The sequence below is a fragment of the Saccopteryx leptura genome, chromosome 1 (genome assembly GCF_036850995.1).
Source record: "Saccopteryx leptura isolate mSacLep1 chromosome 1, mSacLep1_pri_phased_curated, whole genome shotgun sequence".
Lineage (NCBI taxonomy): Eukaryota > Metazoa > Chordata > Mammalia > Chiroptera > Emballonuridae > Saccopteryx > Saccopteryx leptura.
In genome coordinates, this window is record NC_089503.1 from 241,831,613 (window position 1) to 241,852,283 (window position 20,671).

Here is a 20,671-nt window from a genome sequence, read left to right on the forward strand (position 1 = left end):
GCTCCATTGGAGCAAAGATGGCCCGGGCGCTGGGGATGGCTCTGTGGCCTCTGCCCCAGGTGCTAGAGTGGCTCTGGTCGCAACATGGCGACGCCCAGGATGGGCAGAGCATCGCCCCTGGTGGGCGTGCCGGGTGGATCCCGGTCGGGCGCATGCGGGAGTCTGTCTGACTGTCTCTCCCTGTTTCCAGCTTCAGAAAAATGAAAAAAAAAAAAAAAAAATTAATTTGGAGCACTAATTTGATAACATGGTCTAAACTAAATACTGTTATTCAAAACAATGAATTAACAATATTTAAGTAAATCTTGTGTAGCAAAATTAAGAAGTAAAAGTAACTGAAATGTCAATACAGCATTTAGATATATAACCACAGTTTCCTAGAGAAGATGCAAATGAATACATAAATTAGGAAGCACAAGGTTAAGATTTTCTTTAAAAAAAAAAAAAGGATTTTCATAGTGCTGTTCACTTAACTGTCTATACTTGGCCACTTGTACAAGAAAGCTAATTAACATTTTGGCAATTGATAATATAATGCAGATGGTGATGACTGACAACGTCTTTGAGCTCAAACTGGTACCTTCTATTTTAACTTATTTTTGTTTCTGAATGTTGGTGTTGGTCCTCTCACACTGTTCCGGAGAGATTCCCAGAAAAAAGCCTCATGAATTAATTACTAATTTATTTATAAATGAGTTGTTATAAATTTGGCCTCCAGAGGAAAGGTTTCCTAAATGTTAGGTCTGTGGGAATTCACACTGTCTGTCTTGAGCGCTAATTCAGTTCAAGAAGAAAGACAACAAAGGCAGAGGAAAAAGAAAAACATTTTGGACCAAAATGTTCAAATATATCTCATGAAGAATCAATAAAAATATTAGTATATATGTACTTTGAAAGAAACAACATGATATACCAACAAATTATTATCAGAAAACTGACTTCTGTCTAATAAAAGCTACTTTTTCAACACCTAATTTTTTGGTACTCTTTGTTTTTTTAAAAAAGAGTAAAAGTATACATGAATTAAACACATGTCAAGGAATGTATTATAGTAGCCCTCCAATAAATCTCTTAAGTCCTCAATAATCTTAACCCCTTATATTTTACCATTTACAGTTTTCAAAAAGCTTTCAGATGATCTTTCAGTTGATCCTAGTTGACAATTTAGTGAGGTAGGTATTTATCTTCTATCTTCATTTACAAACAAGGGAACTGTAGCTCAGAGAGGTTGACTTTTTAAAGGTCAAAAGCCAGCATAAGAGAAAGCCACACCTCTCTGGAGTGTAGAATATTTTTTAAGGTGTCATTCTTGGATTACCTGTATAAGAATCACCTGTGGTATTTCTATAACTACAGGTTTTAAAGTCTTACCACCACCTTTCAGTTACTGAATAAGAATCTGTAGGAGTAGGGTCAGCATTCCACATTTCATAATGGACGAAATAAAGTGGAGAACAACTGTGTATCAGGTAACGATGTAAAAGCATAGTATTGAGTCCAGCTAGATTTTCACATGATAGAATATGACGCCATCAGATCATCATCAGTGGCCCATTAGTTTCAAGGAGCCTACAGCCTGGCTGCAGATTAGAATCACCTAGAAAGCTTTTTTTTTAAAAAAAAAAAACAAAAACAAAATAAACAACTACCAAATTCTCATCTGAATGAGAGGAGGTGTGGGGCATCAGAGGGTCCCCAAATGATGATTCTTATCTGTTTTCAGGGTTGAGGACATGCTTGTTCAATATGTTTTTCTATATAACACAGCCAGCATTTTCAGAATTTTTCTTCCCCTTCTGATCAATTTCATGCCTAATAAACTTCCTGGTTTTTACTGTCAATTATTTAAACATTAAAAAACAAAGTGTCAAACATTTCTGAGTTCATTTTTTTAAGGTTAAAAGATACTTCACAGCAAGACTAATCATGCTTCATTTAGCTACAATGATTTTCAGATACACCAAATAAATGACCACTTTGGACTTAGATCATATATATTTCAGCTGTAAACAGGACGGCTCCAGAATATGAAAATAAGGTGGGGGGCAAAAGCTGTAGCCTATTTGCTTCCGGGCAAGGCGAGTATAATCAACTCACTGAGAGGAGGGGCCTGGGGGCCAAGATCTGGTGGCTTTGGCAAGATCACATCTCGCTGTAGAAAGATACAACAATGAATACAGAGAAAAACACTTTGCCATTTTGTAATTGTGGTTATACAAAAAAACCTTATAAAGTGTGATGCTTATCTTATTACATGCCTCCACAGAACAGATCTGAACATAAAGTTCTCTATGAATCAATACTGCTATCTGGGAAAAGATGGCTACAAATTATTTTTCTATCATGCAAATGGATAAGTTATAAAAACACTGCCGGTAAAAGTAATATTTACAAAAGTAATAAAAACAGCTCAATTATGGGGGGGGATGCCCATTGATACTTCTAGTCCTTTATCTCTCTGATACCGCAGTGGAAGATTTTATATGTATATTTGAGATTGATTTTGGTAGAAGTATTTCTAGTCAGATTTGGTCTAATAGGAGGGAGGCAGATTTCTGACTTGATAAAATTTCGAATCAGATTTTTCTGTTGATCTTATATTCTATTAGCTAAAATACCTTTGCTGATTTATCACATTCTCCTACAGTTTAAAAACACAGTTCTTTTTCACTTAATGGAAATAAAACTACAAAGTCCTACCATTTATCTGAGAAATAAACCTTGCATAGAAAATTCCTTAATTCTGACATTTTATTACCAGAATGACCAGAATTGTCATCTCACGACTAGTTAATATTATATGAAACTTCACTACAAAGCAGTCACCACACATTGAGGATTTTTCTAAATATAAAATAGTGGGTTTATAAAAAATGCTTGCCAGACAAATAATTATCTCTTCATACCTAGAAATAAGAATTATTTATGTGACAATATAATTCTTAGCATTTTGGATGCCTTGACGTTCCAAGTTTGATGCAATATAAAAAGCAAAAATCTACTGTTCCCATGGACACGATCTGCACCTGACTGAACGCATGATACATTGCGAGTTACAGCAATTAGTCATGCAAAGGCAAAGAATAAAATCTGCTTTGTAAACGGCACACGTTCTCCACCTTCGTACGATTTAAGCACTGGTCCCATCTTCCTCAATAACTCGATTCATGCTGGTGCCGTGTGTGATGTGAGTCAGAGGGTTACTGCTGAGGTCTCGGACGCTGCTGTGTCGTGACTGCTCGTTGAGCCGATGGGAACTGCTGTGCCGGGAGTGATCCGTCAGCCTCGACATGCTGCCGTGAGGTAGTCTCTCCTCCATCCCTCTGTGACTGCAGGGAGTGTACCTAACGGAGGGGAGTTCATTCTGAAGTGGGTGACAAAATACACTAGAGAAACAATACTAACATTTCCCATGAAAATGCTGCACGATGGGAAATAATTAGGAAAACAATAAGTGAGAAAGCAACCACCTTTGATGGTTTACAGTTACTTCATTAATGCTGTAGAATTACTCGTATGGCTAACCAAAAAAAAAAAAAAAAAAAAAGGGAAGAAAAATCTACTCGTTACATTCAGAATTAAGGTCCTATTACCTGCTAAGGTTAACTTTTCTCATTCAAAGGAGTTTCAGGTTATGGGGTGAGTTCAGGGAGAGGAGGAACAACAGTAGAAGAAATATGGCAGTGAACCAGGAATTCTAGAAAATTGATTATAATCAGAAGTACAGCAACTCAAATTTTATTAAAAGACTATGAAGAGGGAGCATATAAAATTAAGAGGAGAAATTAGTATAACAACAACAAAAACAAGATGAGTAAATAGGCAAGCAGGGAGCCCAGTTCACAGTTAAATAAATGACTATGTAAATAGTCTTGATTACTTTTTCCAGAACTATGAGGATGCCACGCTAGTTCATAAAAAGTATATCTACTTAAACATATGTAACAACATCCTAACTAACACACTGCAACATATATTCCTGCCAAAGCAAATTATCTTGGTACCCTGACCCAAAACGGAGCTTTTAAATATGTCAGCTGGGCTACATTGCTTATCATGGGCTGTCTTCTCCACCATCATTGTACTTACCTTGAAAGGCATCAGTGGGGAGCTGTTAAATTTTCTTTTGTTGCAATCCTGACTCACTGAACCCCCACCAGAGGTTAGAAAACTCACACTCATACATACACACTTTTTAAAAAAGTATTTAATTTAGGATAACAAACTTCAAAGAAAATTAAACTAAATGTAATTTATAACTTTAATTAATATATTAAATTTTAAGAAACGTTTCTAAAAATAAAAAGAACATAGCAGGCCATTTCCTTTTTAAATAGTCATCAAAAGAACTAATCAGCAGCAGCTGAAGACCGCTTGGCTGTCAAAGCATTCATTTATCATTCTTTCATAGTTATAACAAATTTCATGACTCAATAATCATTTATAAAATTTAAAGATTTTTTTTTTAAGTGAGAAGGGGGGGAAAGGAGAGAGATGAAAAGCAACAACTCGTAGTTGCAGCACTTTAATTGTTCATTGATTGCTTCTCATATGTGCCTTGATGGAGGGGGGCAGAGAGGGAGTGCTCAAGCAAGGCCAGTTACCCCTTGCTCAAGCCAGTGACCTTGGTCTTCAAGCCAGGGACCATGGCAATGATCCCACGCTCTAACTGGCAACCCAACACTCAAGCGGATGAGACTGCAACCATGCTGGTGACCTTGGGGTTTCAAACCTGCGTCCTCAGCATCCCAGGTGGACACTCTATCCACTGTGCCACCATCGGTTAGGCAAAATTTAAAGATTTTAATGACTGATTTATGCACTACTGAAGAGATCTAGTTTTATAGCAGTGCTTATTAAATAATGTTTTCATTAGATCACAGATTTTAAAAACTGAGAAGTCCTTTTACAAAAGAAAGCATTCTGTTGTTTCCAGTTTTAAATTTGATTTGCATGTTTTGGTAAAATAATTACAATGTTAAATGTAAATATTTCAGAATGAGCTTGTTATTCTATTATTTTGCATAGTAATTATTGCCCTAAACTGAATGATTTTTCCAAATATGATTTGCCAGCTAATTTGAAGATATTACATCTCTCAATGACTTCATAAGTATCTGTTTCAAATAAATACCTGATGTAGCTCTAGCAATAATATCAAAATAATTTTTCAAAAAACCCAAATTTCTATTTAAAAATAGGAATTGGGTATTTTCTAAAATGAAACCTAAGTCTTTCAGTAATAAATATGACTCAAAGAACATTTATGTCTAATTATTTGAGTGAAATATTATGGCTATTCACAAAATTCTAGAATATAAACAACCCATCTATGGATAATTAGGAATCAACTACATAGAAAAATAAATGTAATTATAGTATTTAATCTCAATTGTATATGTGGGAATTACCAAGTTTATTTGTCTTTTCACAATCATTTTAAAACACTGTGACCATATAATATAAAATATGAAAATGTATATTAATCTTAAGATAAGCTTAGGTAAAACAATAAGGATGGTTAATTTGCTGAAAAGATAATATAGTATATTCCAAAGTCAAAATGAAAAAACTTGATGATTTACTCTTTTTTTTTTAATTTATTTTTTATTTTTATTTTTTATTTTTCAGAGAGAGAGAGGAATAGACAGGGACAGACAGACAGGAACGGAGAGAGATGAGAAGCATCAATTATTAGTTTTTCATTGCGCGTTGCAACACCTTAGTTGTTCACTGACTGCTTTCTTATATGTGCCTTGACTGCGGGCCTTCAGCAGACCGAGTAACCCCTTGCTGGAGCCAGCAACCTTGGGTTCAAGCTGGTGAGCTTTTTGCTCAAACCGGACGAGCCCGCGCTCAATCTGGCGACCTCAGGGTCTTGAACCTGGGTCCTCTGCATCCCAGTCCAATGCTCTATCCACTGCGCCACCACCTGGTCAGGCGATTTACTCTTTTTGATTCTCTGTACTATTTGCTACCATTAATATAAATAATTCATTTCACTAGTATCTTATTATGCATTCCCTTGCCACCTACTTTTACCATCCTAATCACTCATTCCCAAACCTCCACCTATCCATTCATCCACTTACTTTTCCACTCATCTTCTCATTTAACTACCAATTATTTATTCTTTTAAGTTGATATATGTCTAAGGGTATTTACCTAAGTGTATTTATTTTACATAGCACTGAGATCAATAATTATCTGTCAGGGAGTCTGGACCAGAGTGAGTACTGAGAGGCAGAGAGGTGTGTGTGTGTGTATAACTCTCATAATCAATATACCATGAGATGATGAGAAAAAGATGACCAAAGGATAATGTTAACAAGTAAACTTAAAAAACTGATGAATGCGAGAATAAATCTCCGTGAGATATCGTTTTGAGTTAGAAAATCCTTGTGTAGAGTGTTAGGTTCAATGTGGTCTTGGAATCTTTCAACCTGCTCTGGGGTTGTGAGTACGGCAGAGTCTCACGGTGTGAGTGCTCATGCACCACATTACAGAACATCCTTAGTAGGCTGCCATTATGAGGTCTGAGCCCTGAATTTCTGGAAAATGTTCACACTATTTCTAAAATCATTAGTTATCAATATATTTATCTCACTGTGCTACATACTCTGAGAGAAATACAGAGATGTCTGTCTCCTAGTTCTCATTCTACAGAAGCTGCAAACTTAGCTAAGGAAAGGCAGCTATATCAAAAATAGGTCATACCAAAAGAATGATTAAAAAGGAATTAATTAACTGCTATGGATATGAGAATTAAGTAGGCCTTACAGGCGGAGTATGGTTTTCCAAGCAGGGAGGTGGAAAAGGCCATTACATGAAGTTATAACCTATCCTCTGGATTCCACGACATTTCTTTAATTGATTTCCTCACATGTTTTTAGCACTTTCTCTGAATCACATGCCGGCTATTCTTCCTGTATTGTTATTACTGTAAAGATTTACCAAGGTCTTGCTCTTTTTTTTTTTTTTTTTTTTAAATGACTCAAGGGATTCTATCTCACAATTTTAATTACAACTCATACTAATTATTATAAACTTTCTTATCCAACCTCTAGTTTCACTCATACTAGAGGCTGAAATCCCCTATATTTCATTATCTTCAGAAATTCTCTACTTAATATAAATTTATCTTTTGTTATTGCCATTCACTCACCCTATTTATCTTCTCTAAGACATTTTCACAAGCCAATCTGATCTTTCCTTTTTCTGAAGTTCTATAACATCAGTCACCTCTAGCACTCACTTTCAATTACATGCAGGCTCACACTATAATTTAATTGGTTCTTATGTATATGTCCTATCTTCCCTATGAGGTTATATGCATCTAGAAAACAGAAATTACACTTTCCCTTTCTTCTATAGATTTCTTTATATACAGAATGTCACATGCAAACACATCGGCATTGCACTATAAATAATCATTCAATCCTTATTGAAAAGAATGAGGCTAATAATATTGAATGTCAGATAATGCTGATAGTTATTTCATGGAGGATGGTGTTGACAAAGGGTAATAATCTACAGGACTCTCTGATTCCCTCCCTCCTTATGAGTATCGTAAGATAGATCCCCTAACTGGGCTTACTTAAAACTTCCTTCTCTCCTCTGCTGTCACCAAAGTGATTGTTCTCAAATCCAAACCTAATATTATTAATCATCACAATTCCCCAAATGTATACACTATGCAGTAGCCATACTCCAGGACCTAAAAGACTTCAGTCTCCCTTGCCTCTGCATATACTGTGTCCTTGTCTTTATTTTCCAACTGCATCCTAGGAATCCTATTCAAAGTAGAAGTGCAATGTTGTTTGTGAAGTTTCCTCTGACCTTCCGTGATGAGTAAGATGGCTTTCTTCTCTGGGGTCCTAGAACACATTGTATATCATTTTATTATACCCATTAAGGTGTATTATAACTGACTGTTCACTCTCTGTCTTCTATCTCTGGGTCCCTTGCACTTAGAAGAATGTTTCTTATATAGGAGTGCTGAATGGGAAGAAAAAGGCAGGAAAGATAAAAGATCTCTGAATGTGGTTAAAAACATGGTATAGGTGAGTAAGGAGTAAATAAGCAGATACACAAGAAATGAACGGAATAGGTGGGAAGGAAATATTCAAAATTTCATTTCCAAATCAGGCAAGGAAAGGAAAAAGAATGGATACAAGACAGAAACTATGTCATAGTCAGAGAAAAACTGCTGCTTTATAAAACACAGAGTGGCTGACCCAGTTAGAAGACAAAGGATCTGCTGAGAGGATCTAAAAAGAACGTTAAGTATAGGAATTATATCCTACACTAGGATAGAGAAGACAGAGAAAGGGTGGGATGAGACTGAAAAGATACCAGACAGTTGTAGAAACAAATGTTTTAAAGTTAACAGAATGCTTTCTATTTTAGGAATAAGAATTTTCATTCTTTGTTTCCCAAACTAGAAATCATTAAAAAAAACAAAAACAAAAAAAACTTTGACACAGTCTTTCTCTATAGTTGTTATTAATCCATCACCAATTCCTATCTTTTCTTTCTTTTTTTTAAAATTGATTTTGAGAGAGAGAGAGAGAGAAGAGAGTGAGAAGCATTAACTTATAGTGGCTTCACCTTAGTTGTTCATTGATTGCTTATCATATGTGCCTTGACTGGGGGGCTCAAGCTGAGCCAGTGACCCCTTACTCAAGCCAGTGACCTTGGGTATGAAGCCAGCAATCTTTGGGCTCAAGCCAATGACATTGGGATCATGCTGATAATCCCACACTCAATCTGGTAACCTCAGGTTTTGAATGTGGGACCTCAGTGTTCCAGGTTGACACTCTATCCACAGCACCACCACCAGTCAGACTCCATTCCTATCTTTTCATTTCTTCTTTCTAAATATTTTTCAGATCAGTTCTTCCTTCCCCTTTTCCTACTGCCATTACTTTCCTATTAACCTTCATTAATAGGTTAATGTCTCCACTGTTAAATTTAACAAAATGCATCCCCTTCTCTCATTCTCTCTGTGAAGCTTTCTCTGACCTGCACCCTTCCTATTTTTATAAGTAAAATTTTATTGGAATATAGCCATTCCCATTTTGACTACATAATGTCTACAGCTGCTTTCATGCTACAACAGCATAAATGAATAGTTGCAACAGAGACCATATGTCCCACAAGCCTAAAATATTTACTATGTGGTTCTTTATAGAAAATGTTTGCCAACCTCTGGATTATACAGTCTTCCCTTAGTATCCACCAGGGATTAGTTCTAGGAGCCCCATGGATACTAAAATCCTTGGTTGTTCAAGTCCTTTTATAAAATAGTGTACTTGCATATAACCTACACACACCCTCCTATATGCTATATACTTTAAATCATCTCTAGATTACTTATAATATCTAATACAACGTAAGTGCTATATAAATATTTGCTGTACTATACTGTTTAAGGAATAATGACAAGAAGAAAAAATGTACATCTTCAGGACAGACATAACCACTGTAGGTAAATTACATGGTACATGTCAGCAACAAAGTAACACTTTTTTCACCAAATACTTTTGATCTGCATTTGGTTGAATACACAAATGCAAAACCCATGGATAAGAAGGGTCAACTATACCATCATATTTATATTTTACTTTATTTTATTTTAATTTTTTATTTATTCATTTTTTTTTAGAGAGGAGAGGGAGAGACAGAGAGAGAGAGAGAGAGAGAGAGAGAAGAGAGTCAGAGAGAGAAGGGGGGAAGGAGCTGGAAGCATCAACTCCCATATGTGCCTTGACCAGGCAAGCCCAGGGTCCTGAACCGGCAACCTCAGTGTTCCAGGTCGGTGCTCTATCCACTGAGCCACCACAGGTCAGGCTATATTTTACTTTATTCGTTAACTTATAATAATAACAGAAGTTAGTATCAGGCACTTACTGAGGACTGGCACTGTCCTAAGCAATCAGATATATTATCTCATTTATTTTTTACAACATTTCTAAAGGGGCAGATATTATTACTATTTTAACTATATAGATGAGGAAACTGAAGATTATCATTCCAGATCCCATGTTTTTAACCACACACTAATAGTGACTACACTATCTTTTTTAATAGACTGTGAACTTATTAAAAACAAAGAGTATGTCTACACCATCTTTGTATTCCCAGAACTGTGACTTATACAGTAGGTATTCCAATAACTGTTTGCTAAATTAATCTTACTAAAACAACCACTTTCACCCTGCCTTCCTCTCTGCTCAGTACCCTTCAATGTCCTCATATTGTTCACCGAATCAAGTCAAAACTCTAAACTCCTCTGACTGGCTTTAAATTGGATCATAATCTGGGACAACTGTTTTTAGTAAAGTTCAAAAGAGTTTTGAATAATGTACAATTTCTTCCTTTTTTAAAAGAAAAATAATGTACAATTTCTATTTCAGAATTGACTGCTCTTCCTTCTGCTGTGTGACTGTATTTCAGTGTATGAGATAAACCAGGCTACCAATAACTCACCTGCCATCCCGGGACCTGTGGAGGCTGCCATGGTAGCTGCTCACTTTGCTGTGGACACTCCCTGCTTTGCTCCTCTGATCATCCACCATAGCCAGCTGAGTTGAAGAAGCATGTGTGGATGTTCCTTGCGTGGAAGTTCCTCTTGATTTTCTTATAATAGGAGTATTTGGGTCCCTTAGGAGGGACTGAGCAAAATCAGGTTCTTGGAGTACCTGTCGGCTCTCATTCACTATCCTAGACAACAAAATACTAAGTTTAAGATAAAGATCACTATTTCTAAAGATGAACAAACAATACTTTTGTGACACATTGATGTTATTCTTGAAATTAACTGCTCTCTACATAATGTCTTTAGGACAGATGTAAGATCACATTGTTGGCAAAGGAAAGAATATAACAAAAATTCATGTCAATCTGTCCCCTAAAGTAACAGATGGAGAGAGGGCTGCACTAGAATAAAGAAATAAAAATTTTAGTTCCAACTGTGTCAATAAATATGTGATCTTGGGCAAGCCACTGTCTCCTTTCCTTCATTTTCCTCATCTCTAAAATAAAGTTATACAATTTAATTATTTCTAAAAAGTCCCTTTCAGCTAAAGAATTTTATGATTCAAAAGGACCCTGAAACATTACAAAGATATTACTATAAAGTAGAGAAACTGTGTTATTGCATAGTTTATAGACGTAGGAAGCCCTCATCATAGTAGATACATTTTTTAACTTGTAAGAGCAATTGCTTCAAGGTTACAAGTTGATTTTATGGCAGAAGCAGTTGTCCAGTGCTGGAACAAACATGAGGGGTCATAATTAGAACAAAACATATGAAAAATTAATCAAAGTAAATATATAATTAAGTCCCAAACACATTAAAGGCTTAACAGAAAAAATTTAAAGGGATAAATTATTGTCAAGAACAGAAGTGTTTACTATGAAAGTGTTAAAATCAGATAGATGTTTATGACAATAAAAAAAGCAGTTATTAAATTAATAAAAGACCCAATTAAATACTTGCAAAGATCAGTGTCTCCGTTTATGTAAATGAGTGATTATGAGAATCAGAGTTAAAGTTAAAATTAGATTAACAATTTCATTTAAAAAATATTTTATTTATTTACTTATTTATTTAAATTTCAGAGGAGGAAAGACAGAGAGACAGACTCCCACATGGCCTGTGACCAGGATCCACCTGGCAACCTTGGTCTGGGGCCAACGCTCTGCTTATCTGGGGCCATGCTCACAACCAATGCCTGAGGTGGAGGCTCCACAGAGCCATTCTCAGCCCTGGGGCCTATGCGCTTGAACCAACTGAAGGCATGGCTGCAGGAGAGGGAGAGGAAAAGAGAGGATGGGAAAGAGGGAGGGAGGGAGGGAGGGAGAGGGGGAGGGGTAGAGAAGCAGATGGTTGCCTCTTCTGTGTGCCCCAACTAGGAATCAAACAGGGGACATCTACACTACAGCCAACATTCTACCATTGCCCCAACCAGCCAGGGCCAAGAAATATAAATAAATAAATAAATAAATAAATAAATAAATAAATATATTTTTAAATTCATTTCAGAGAGGAGAGACAGAGAGAGAGAGAGACAGAGAGAGAGAGAGAGAGAGAGAGAGAAGGTGGGGAGGAGCAGGAAGCATCAACTCCCATATGTGCCTTGACCAGGCAAGCCTGGGGTTTCGAACTGGCGACCTCAGCATTACAGGTTGAGGATTTATCCACTGCGCCACCACAGGCAAGAAATATATATTTTTAAAATGTGATTTTATTTCAATCTAAACTGTTTAACAGAAACTGCTAATTACTAATATTTTAGAAAATATAGATTTTTTTGTTATTGAGGCACTTTAAGTTGTATAATAAAGGTGCATTGTGCCATACAAGGCATAACATATTATAAACACAGTCTTAAGGGTTTTACGGGTTGTCCATGAAAGACCATTTTCCATGGACCCTAGATGGATTCCACTAACTTAGATTTCAGATATAGTATTCATATAAGATTTACACTGTGTAAAAAGTTTGAAAATAAGTTGTCTGTGAATATTAAAGAGTTTTGCTTTATTTTATGAACTAAGGGTTCAAAAAATTAAAGATTCCTTAAATACGCTCTCCAAAGACTGCTTTCGCAAGCCTCACATTTACCATGATATTCTAATATGCAGTATGGCCATCTATGAATTGAATTAAAATACTTTCTTAAACATATTTCATGTTATCTAACAATATTTTTTCTATTTTGGCTTTAATGTGTACTAATCAGAATGGAATAACATGCTAGCTCTTATATGGTACACTTGGAGAAACAATGAATAACTGGAAATAGAAGCCTAATCTAATACCTTTGACCAAGGCAGCTAACTTCTCTGTCTTTTTCTCACCTGTAACACAGAAATGATAATATGCCAACCTTCACAGGAATATCAAGAAGATAAAATAAGAATATATAGAAAAGCATTCATTTGTTTTTAATTTTAAGAAAAATTACAATTTGGATTTTAAAATTAAATATTGACCTTCCCTCAAATATTCTGAATTAGTAAGGAAGAGATCTTAAGCCCAATTCTACTTGGTTATCTTCTCAAAATAAGTTTTTAGCTACTGTGTCGATCTTAACTGATGGCATCTGAAGTTATAATCTTATTGGAATACTTCCTTCAAATCCAAATTATTTTCATGTAAGCAACACACACAAAAAATCATGTGAATGTGAAGTTTGTGAACACTGATAAATTACTTCAACTTACTCTTTTTTTCTACGACCATGAAAAAAACTGGCCCATTCAAAGCATGTCTTTTTGCTTCCAACCCAAAAAATGGAGGGGATACCAACTATGAGGGCCATCAGGTATTTCATCAGAAAGAGAATCAGGTCTGGACGACTCATATGGGTGACCTACAAGAAGGAAAAGACAAACACCTTAAATACATAAAAAGAACTATCTATTAAATGCCATAATCAAAATTTCTAAATAAAACAAACAATAGTAAAGTAATTCTACAAATTTGATCTTTTCACTCATATAGTACGAGTTAATTTTCTGGTTATATGGAATGATACACTTCTGAACATTTGACAAAAAATTTATAATTTATATATATTTTTCGAGTTTTATATTTTTATTAGCACACACTGGCTACCTTCTAAATAAAGACATTATTAATGTCCAAATAAACCATGAACAAGAATAGCAGTTCAAGTAGTACCTGTATTGGCCAATTTTGCTAGCCCTATCTTTGGTAAACACAATATAAAAAAGTTGTTATCTTTAATATGTTCTTCCATCTACCTACTTCATCTCTACTGCTAGCTCTCTGCAAGCTTCCCCTTCAATCTATGCACTATTTGAAAGCGCATTTTCTAGTTTCTAGCCAGATGAGTTTTTCAAAAATGTCTTTTTTATGCTGGTTTCAAGTTTAATTATTGTGGTCAGATAATCTGGTCTATAGACTCCAGTTACCTTAACTTTTGGAGACTTATTTTGTGATTTAGAACACAATTTTTCTAAGTATTCAAAAATACTGCATTTTCTCTATTTGCTGGGTACAAAAGTTTCTAAATGTATTAGATCAACTTCATCAGTTGTGTTGTTCAAATCTTCCCTGTATTCTTCATTAATTTTGTTTAATAGAGGTATGCTAAAATCTTTCACATAATCAGTTTTCCTTCTGATTTTTATTTTCAAGCCTACATGAAGTGTTATGTAAATTTCAGTAATGCTCTAGCTGCTTATTTTACTTTATTAATACTCTTCACCTTCAACTGTATTTTAGCTGACATTAATATTGTAACATTAGCTTTTCTTCCGTGTTAAAATAGCTCTAGCTGTTCTGTCCATCTGTCCTAACTCTGTCCTCTGGAGATATGAAGAATACAGCTACCATTCCAGAAGTCTTAGTCAATTCTGGAGACACCCTGACAGAATGGAAACTTAAAAACAGTGTAAGTTCTGGGAACAAAGACAGAATAAGACTATCCTGAAAATCCAAAAAAATCAACTGAAAAAAACAAATAAAAACAAAGGATTCAGTAACTAAGTTGGGAAAGATTTATATACAAAAATCAAAAGTTTCTAAATATTATTAATATCAATAACCAGGTAAGAAAAACAATGAAAATAATTTAATTTATAATATTAAAAGAAACTATAGGACACCTACAAATAAACCTAATAAGAAAAAGAAAATGCTAAAATCCTATTGGACACAGAAAAACTTAAGTAAATAAAGAAATATTCCATATTTCTACATGTAAAGGTTCAATATTTTAAAGATATTAATTTAATTATCCCCCAAATAATCCTATAAACTTGAAATAATCCAAAAAATCAATAAGATTTTTCACAATCATGTGAAAAGTTAAATAACTACTTCAAATAAATGAGGAAAAGATAGCTTGTTCAATACGTGACACTGGGATGGTTGGCACTCCACCTGGAAACAAAATAATTTAGACACCACCTCACACAATAAGAAAAAAAATTATAGAAACTTAAAAATAAGATATAAAACTATGAAAAGCATAAAGAACATTTATATAATGGGAGGCATAAAAGGCCTTTTTAGAAGAGAAATATGAAACAAAGAAGATACATATAAAACTAAAAGACTGACAATTCTGACTACTAACAACTTAAAACTTCTGCAGAACATGTAACCATAGTGACTAACTAGGAATATTAATTGTATTACTATCAATAAAGCAATCACAAGAAAAAGAAATTGAAGGAATAAAGATACAAGAAATTAAAAGACAAAAATAACTAAGAAGCCCCAAAGTTGGTTATTTGAAAAGAATAATAACCATTCTCTACCCTACTTAAAACAAAGGGAAGAAAATAGCCCATGTGTGTACACACATACACAAGTAGAAATGATAAGTAAACAGCTACAAAGAGAACAAAACTAAAGTAACATTAAGAGATTACGTTGCTCAATTGTATGCAAATAAACTTTGAAATTAATAGAAAAAATAATAGGAAAATATAAACAAAATTGACCCCAGAATCAAGCATAAAATTGTACCTAACTCAACAGACTCAAAACAATTACAGATATCCCACTTATGAATTTTTATGCAAAAAGAATCCAACAGAAAATTCAAAAAATATATCATAACCAAATATAGAAAAGCAAAAATGATTCAATATTAGAAAACTAATTTATAAATTCCATACATTATTGGATCAGAGAGAAAATATACATAATAATTTCCATGTATGCAAAAAAAGGCACTTGACTAATTAATTATCCATTCTTAGTTTTTAAAAATTGTAAAAATAGCCTGACCAGGCGGTGGCACAGTGGATAGAGCATCAGACTGGGATGCAGAAGACCCAGGTTCAAGACCCCAAGGTCACTAGCTTGAGATCATCTGGTTTGAGCAAAAGCCTACCAGCTTGAACCCAAGGTCGCTGGGTCCAACAAGGGGTTACTTGGTCTGCTGAAGGCCTGTGGTCAAGGCACATATGAGAAAGCAATCAATGAACAACTAAGGTGTTGCAACGCACAATGAAAAACTAATGATTGATGCTTCTCATCTCTCTCCGTTCCTGTCTGTCCCTGCCTATCCCTCTCTCTGACTCACTCTCTGTCCCTGTAAAAAATACATAAATAAATAAATTTAAAAAAATTAAAAATTGTAAAAAATATCCATTTATTAAAAATTATAATAAAGGGCCCTGGCCAGTTGGCTCAGTGGTAGAGCATTAGTCTGGCGTCTGGATGTCCTGGGTTTGATTCCTGGTTAGGGTACACAACAGAAGTGACCATCTGCTTCTCCACCCCTCCCCCTTGCCCTTCTCTCTATTACTCTCTTCTCCTCCCGTGGCCATGGCTCAGTTGGAGCAAGTTGGCCCCAGGTGCTGAGGATAACTCCATGGCCTTGCCTCAGCCACTAAAATAGCTTGGTTGCCAAGCAAAGAAGTAGGTTGTAGATGGGCAGAGCATCGCTCCATAGGAGGTTTGCCAGGTGGATCCCAGTCAGGGTGCATGCAGGAGTCTGTTTCTCTGCCTCCCTGCTTCTCATTTAAGAAAAAAAAATTGTAATAAAATAAAAATAGATGATAATAAGCCCTTATAAAGTGACAAAATAAATCTGTCATTCCAAAGCCAGCACCATGTTTAATGGGAACACCAGAAGCTACTGTTCTCATTAAAGTCAGGAATACAACAAGAGGATCTACTGCTGCTACTCTTTTTTTTTCTTTTTTTGACAAAGACAAAGAGAGAGTCAGAGAGAAGGACAGACAGACAGAAAGGGAGAGGGATGAGAAGCATCAATTCTTTGTTGCGACACCTTAGTTGTTCATTGATTGCTTTCTCATATGTGCCTTGAGGGGGGGGCGCTCCAGCAAAGCAAGTGACTCCTTGCTCAAGCCAGCGACCTTGGGGTCATGTCCATGATCTCATGCTCAAGCCAGCAACTGCTTGCTCAAGCTGGTGAGCCCGCGCTCAAGTTGGTGACCTCGGGGTTTTGAACCTGGGTCCTCCGCGTCCCAGTCCGATGCTCTATCCACCGTCCACTGCCTGGACAGGCTACTACTACTACTCTTAATTAAACTTGTATCAACAGTTCTGACTGCAATTAGACAAAAAAGGTATAAAAATTATAAAGGATAGAAAATGATTACTTATAAATAAAGTAATTTTAAGAGAATAAAGTAAAAACTATTATAAATCATAAGCAAGATAGCTAAGTGCAAAATAAAATACTCAAATCACTTTCAGCTATGCAAGTAACAGTTACTAGGCAAAAGAAAATTCTTCATCTGTCATTGTTATGGGCTAAACTGTATCCCCCTAAAATTCGTATATTAAAGCCCTAAATCCCAGTATTTCAGAATGTGACTTATTTGGAGACAGAGCCTTTAAACAGGTAATTGTGGTTAAATGAAGTCATATAGGTGGACCTTAAACCAATCTGACTGATGTCCTTATAAGAAGGGGAAATTTGGACACACAGTCAGCAGGGATGAGCATAGAAAAGACCATGTGAGGAAATAGTAAGAGGGTGGCCAGTCATCTACAAGCCAAGGAGAGAGGCCTCAGAGGAAACCAACCATGCTGGCACCTTGATCTTGGACTTCTAACCTCTGTAAATATTGTTTTAGCCACCCAGTCTGTGGTATCTTGTTTTGGCAGTCCTAGCAAACTAATACTTCCATAGTAACAAAAGGGATAGAATAGTTAGGAATAAATTTAATAATAGAAATAAGTGATGTATTAGAAGAAGCTTTAAAATGCTTATAAAACATGTTCTTGGCTAGAAAGAATCACTATCATAAAAGTGTACATTCTCCTTGATTCAATCATTAAATTTAATAATTCCAATAAAAATACCAACAGAGTTATCTGGGAATTAAACAAAGTGATTCTAAAGTTCATATAGAAAAACAAATAAGGCCTGGCTGGTGGCACAGTGGACAGAGCATCATCCCAGAACACCAAGGTCGCCAGTTGGATTCCGAGTTTCTGGCTCGATCCTCAGGGCACCAACTTCATCCTGAGGTCACTGGTTCGAGCTCTAGCCACGGCATGATGAGAAGCAATCAATAGGTGCACAACTTCCCTCCCTCCTTTCACACAGCCTGTCCATATAGCTTATGACTAGTTTGGAATTCAGAGTGGTCTAGACTTCTCACCAGAGGCTGGCTTCTCCCAGAGCAATCATTCTAAGAGAACTTGAAAAAAGCTGCAAGACTTCTTAAGACTTAGCCTCAGAGTCATGTAGAACCACTACTGCTCATTCTGCTAATCAAAAGAAGTCACAGAGCCAGCCTAATTCAAGGAAAGGAACAAAAAAAGTAAGAAGTGTGGTTCAATAGCTAGAGGGTGGTGGTGGTCCATATCTCCAAAAAGTAGCTACCAAAATGTTATAAAAATATACAAAAAAATGTAAATAGTGGTTATATTGATGGGGAGGTGCATTTTTCCTTTAAGCATGTTTTACAATAATTTTTTTCCTAAAATTTAGCAATATTTTAAAACAGATAAAACTATATGTATATAATCAACATTTACAAAACATATTAAACCAGGGAAAGTTTACTTTATTAATGGAATGCCAAAATGTGGTAAAATGTAAATAGATTATAGAAGGTATCAATAAGTGTTCTACAAATGAAATGCTCCAAGAAATCATCAAAAATTATATTGATATTTAATATACAGTATACAGTGAATATCATAAGTATCTAAAGTGAGTTATATGTGACGTCACGGAAATGGCGCCGTGAGCAGCGCGTCCGACAGCTCTCCCCTAAATCACAACAAATTTATCAACTAGAAACAGAAAAATTTATCCTCGGAGCATTCCGGAATTCCACACAAACTGATAGCGAAAGGACTGTTATCACTTGAATCTGAGAGACGAGGGTGTGGAGGAAGCTACCGCAGGGATGTTCATTCAAGCCGCGAGGAAGTGCACCTGTGGTGAGTCAGCCCACACTCGGAGCCGCGAGCAGCCGCGAGCAGACGCCGCGCGTGCGCGCCCGGTCCCGTTGCAGAGCGAGCACCGCTTACGTTCCCAGCAGCCCGCACACTGCGAGTGAGAGTCGCCAGCCACCGGTGCCCGGAGCACCCCATTCGCGCGCGTGCCCTGGGCATTCCACGCGTCCAGAACGCCCTACTGGCCCGCACACCCAGGGGGCCCCATTATCCTGCGCCTGGTGCAGTCCAGCCGCCAGCGGCAGGGCGAGCGGGAGAGGCTTGGGAGATTCTCTCCGCGGGCGGGGCACCTCACCCAGCCATTCAAGCTAACAATCAAGCGTTGGGGGAGGGGCGCGCGCAGGCAGCCTAAAATACCTTCGGGAGCACAGCTGCGACCAAATCACTGAAATTAGCTTAACCCATGAAATCTGCGCACCCTCGGTTCTAATTGATAAGATCTCTCTCAGTTCAGCGATCCAAGACAAGAGGCGTGATATTTTTTAGTGCCTCTCGCTAAAGGGGCGGGGGCAACTTCTGATTGATAGAGCCTCCATATTCAGGGATAAACGCTAACAAGAAGGACTTGGCAGATAATAAGATCTATACTACACTAGTCGCAAGCAGAGACTAGTGCCTCTTCTTCCCAGCAAAAACAGGCTACAAAGTGTGGAAAGCCTGGGTTGAGAGGTCCAACTGAATGCTAGGCGCTGAACAGTCACCTTGACAACAATTGACTCCCACCCCCGCCTGATTACACTGGAGGCCCTGACTGCCAGAGCCTTTCCCAAAGCCTTGCACTGAGTGGGGATAGAGTGGGGATTTCCCAGCTCTTTGAGCCTCTTACTCCCCAGGCAGAAGCAGTTGCAGCCTTATAGCTGGATCACCAGGCTGCTAATTCAGAAAGGGGGGACTAGGAGAGAGAATCCAGGAAAGCAAACTCTCTCATCGTTGGACCCTGCAAACGCCAACAAGCCTTGACTACCAGCAAGACTAAAGCCAATTATATGACATTGCCATAGAATCCCATCAACTGCAAATCCCTACCTAAGTGTGACACAGGGGCAGAGCCTGGGGTACAGAGTCACCGACCAGGAAGAGGGAGAGAAAAGAAAAAGGAAGAAGTTAACCTCTCAAAATCAAGAAAAATCCACAGACTTTACAACTTGTTCCACTAATTTTTTTTTTGTTGTTGTTTGTTTCTTCTATCTTATTGCCTTTATTTCCTCCACCTCGGTCCTTCTATTCTCTGCCCATCTTATGATTCCCTTTTCCTGAACTACACTACCCATGAGTGTTACATTTCATTTCTCTTCTTCATCCTCACCCTCCTTTAAGGTTATACTCCAAAACACTTAACTCTCACTCTCTCCTCTTTTGTTTTTTGTTTTTGTCTTGCTTTATTTTGTCTTTTTTCTCTTCCTATTTTATTTCTTCCTTCGTTTTTCTCTTTTTCTTATTTTTTCCTTTCTATTCATTTTTTCTTTTCTCATTTTACTTTCCTCCCATTTAATCCTCAATCACGAACAAATTAGTTAATTTGGGACTCAAGGCTTTTTTTGGGCTTTATTTTTCTTTTTTGCTTTTGTTTTTATTTTTTTTCTTGTTTGTTTATTTTTGTGGCATTTTGGGTCCTCCCAACCCAAGGTCTCCATTGTATTTAGTCTTCGCTCCACTTAATACAACAGATTTTTACTTATTATTTTTATTTTTTTTCTTCTTTATTATTCTTTTTTGGTCCTTTTTTCTGGTTCCCTC

At 36.6% G+C, this 20,671-nt stretch overlaps 1 protein-coding gene across 3 annotated transcripts in view; it reads right to left on the reverse strand.

Moving 5' to 3' along the window:
• Nucleotides 1–225: 225 nt before the first annotated feature.
• The window catches only part of FZD3 (frizzled class receptor 3), a 100,597-nt gene continuing 80,151 nt past the window's right edge, over nucleotides 226–20,671 (reverse strand). For 2 of the 3 annotated variants that reach the window (XM_066388431.1, XM_066388439.1), the window contains exons 5-7: nucleotides 13,234–13,382; nucleotides 10,492–10,725; nucleotides 226–3,344 (exon numbers count right to left, since the gene is read on the reverse strand). In XM_066388431.1, the coding sequence (XP_066244528.1) occupies nucleotides 3,131–3,344; nucleotides 10,492–10,725; nucleotides 13,234–13,382 (597 nt within the window). In that variant the 3' untranslated portion in view covers nucleotides 226–3,130. Of the gene's footprint in view, nucleotides 3,365–10,491; nucleotides 10,726–13,233; nucleotides 13,383–20,671 lie in introns of all 3 variants that reach the window. The other variant, XM_066388447.1, reaches the window with a different exon arrangement.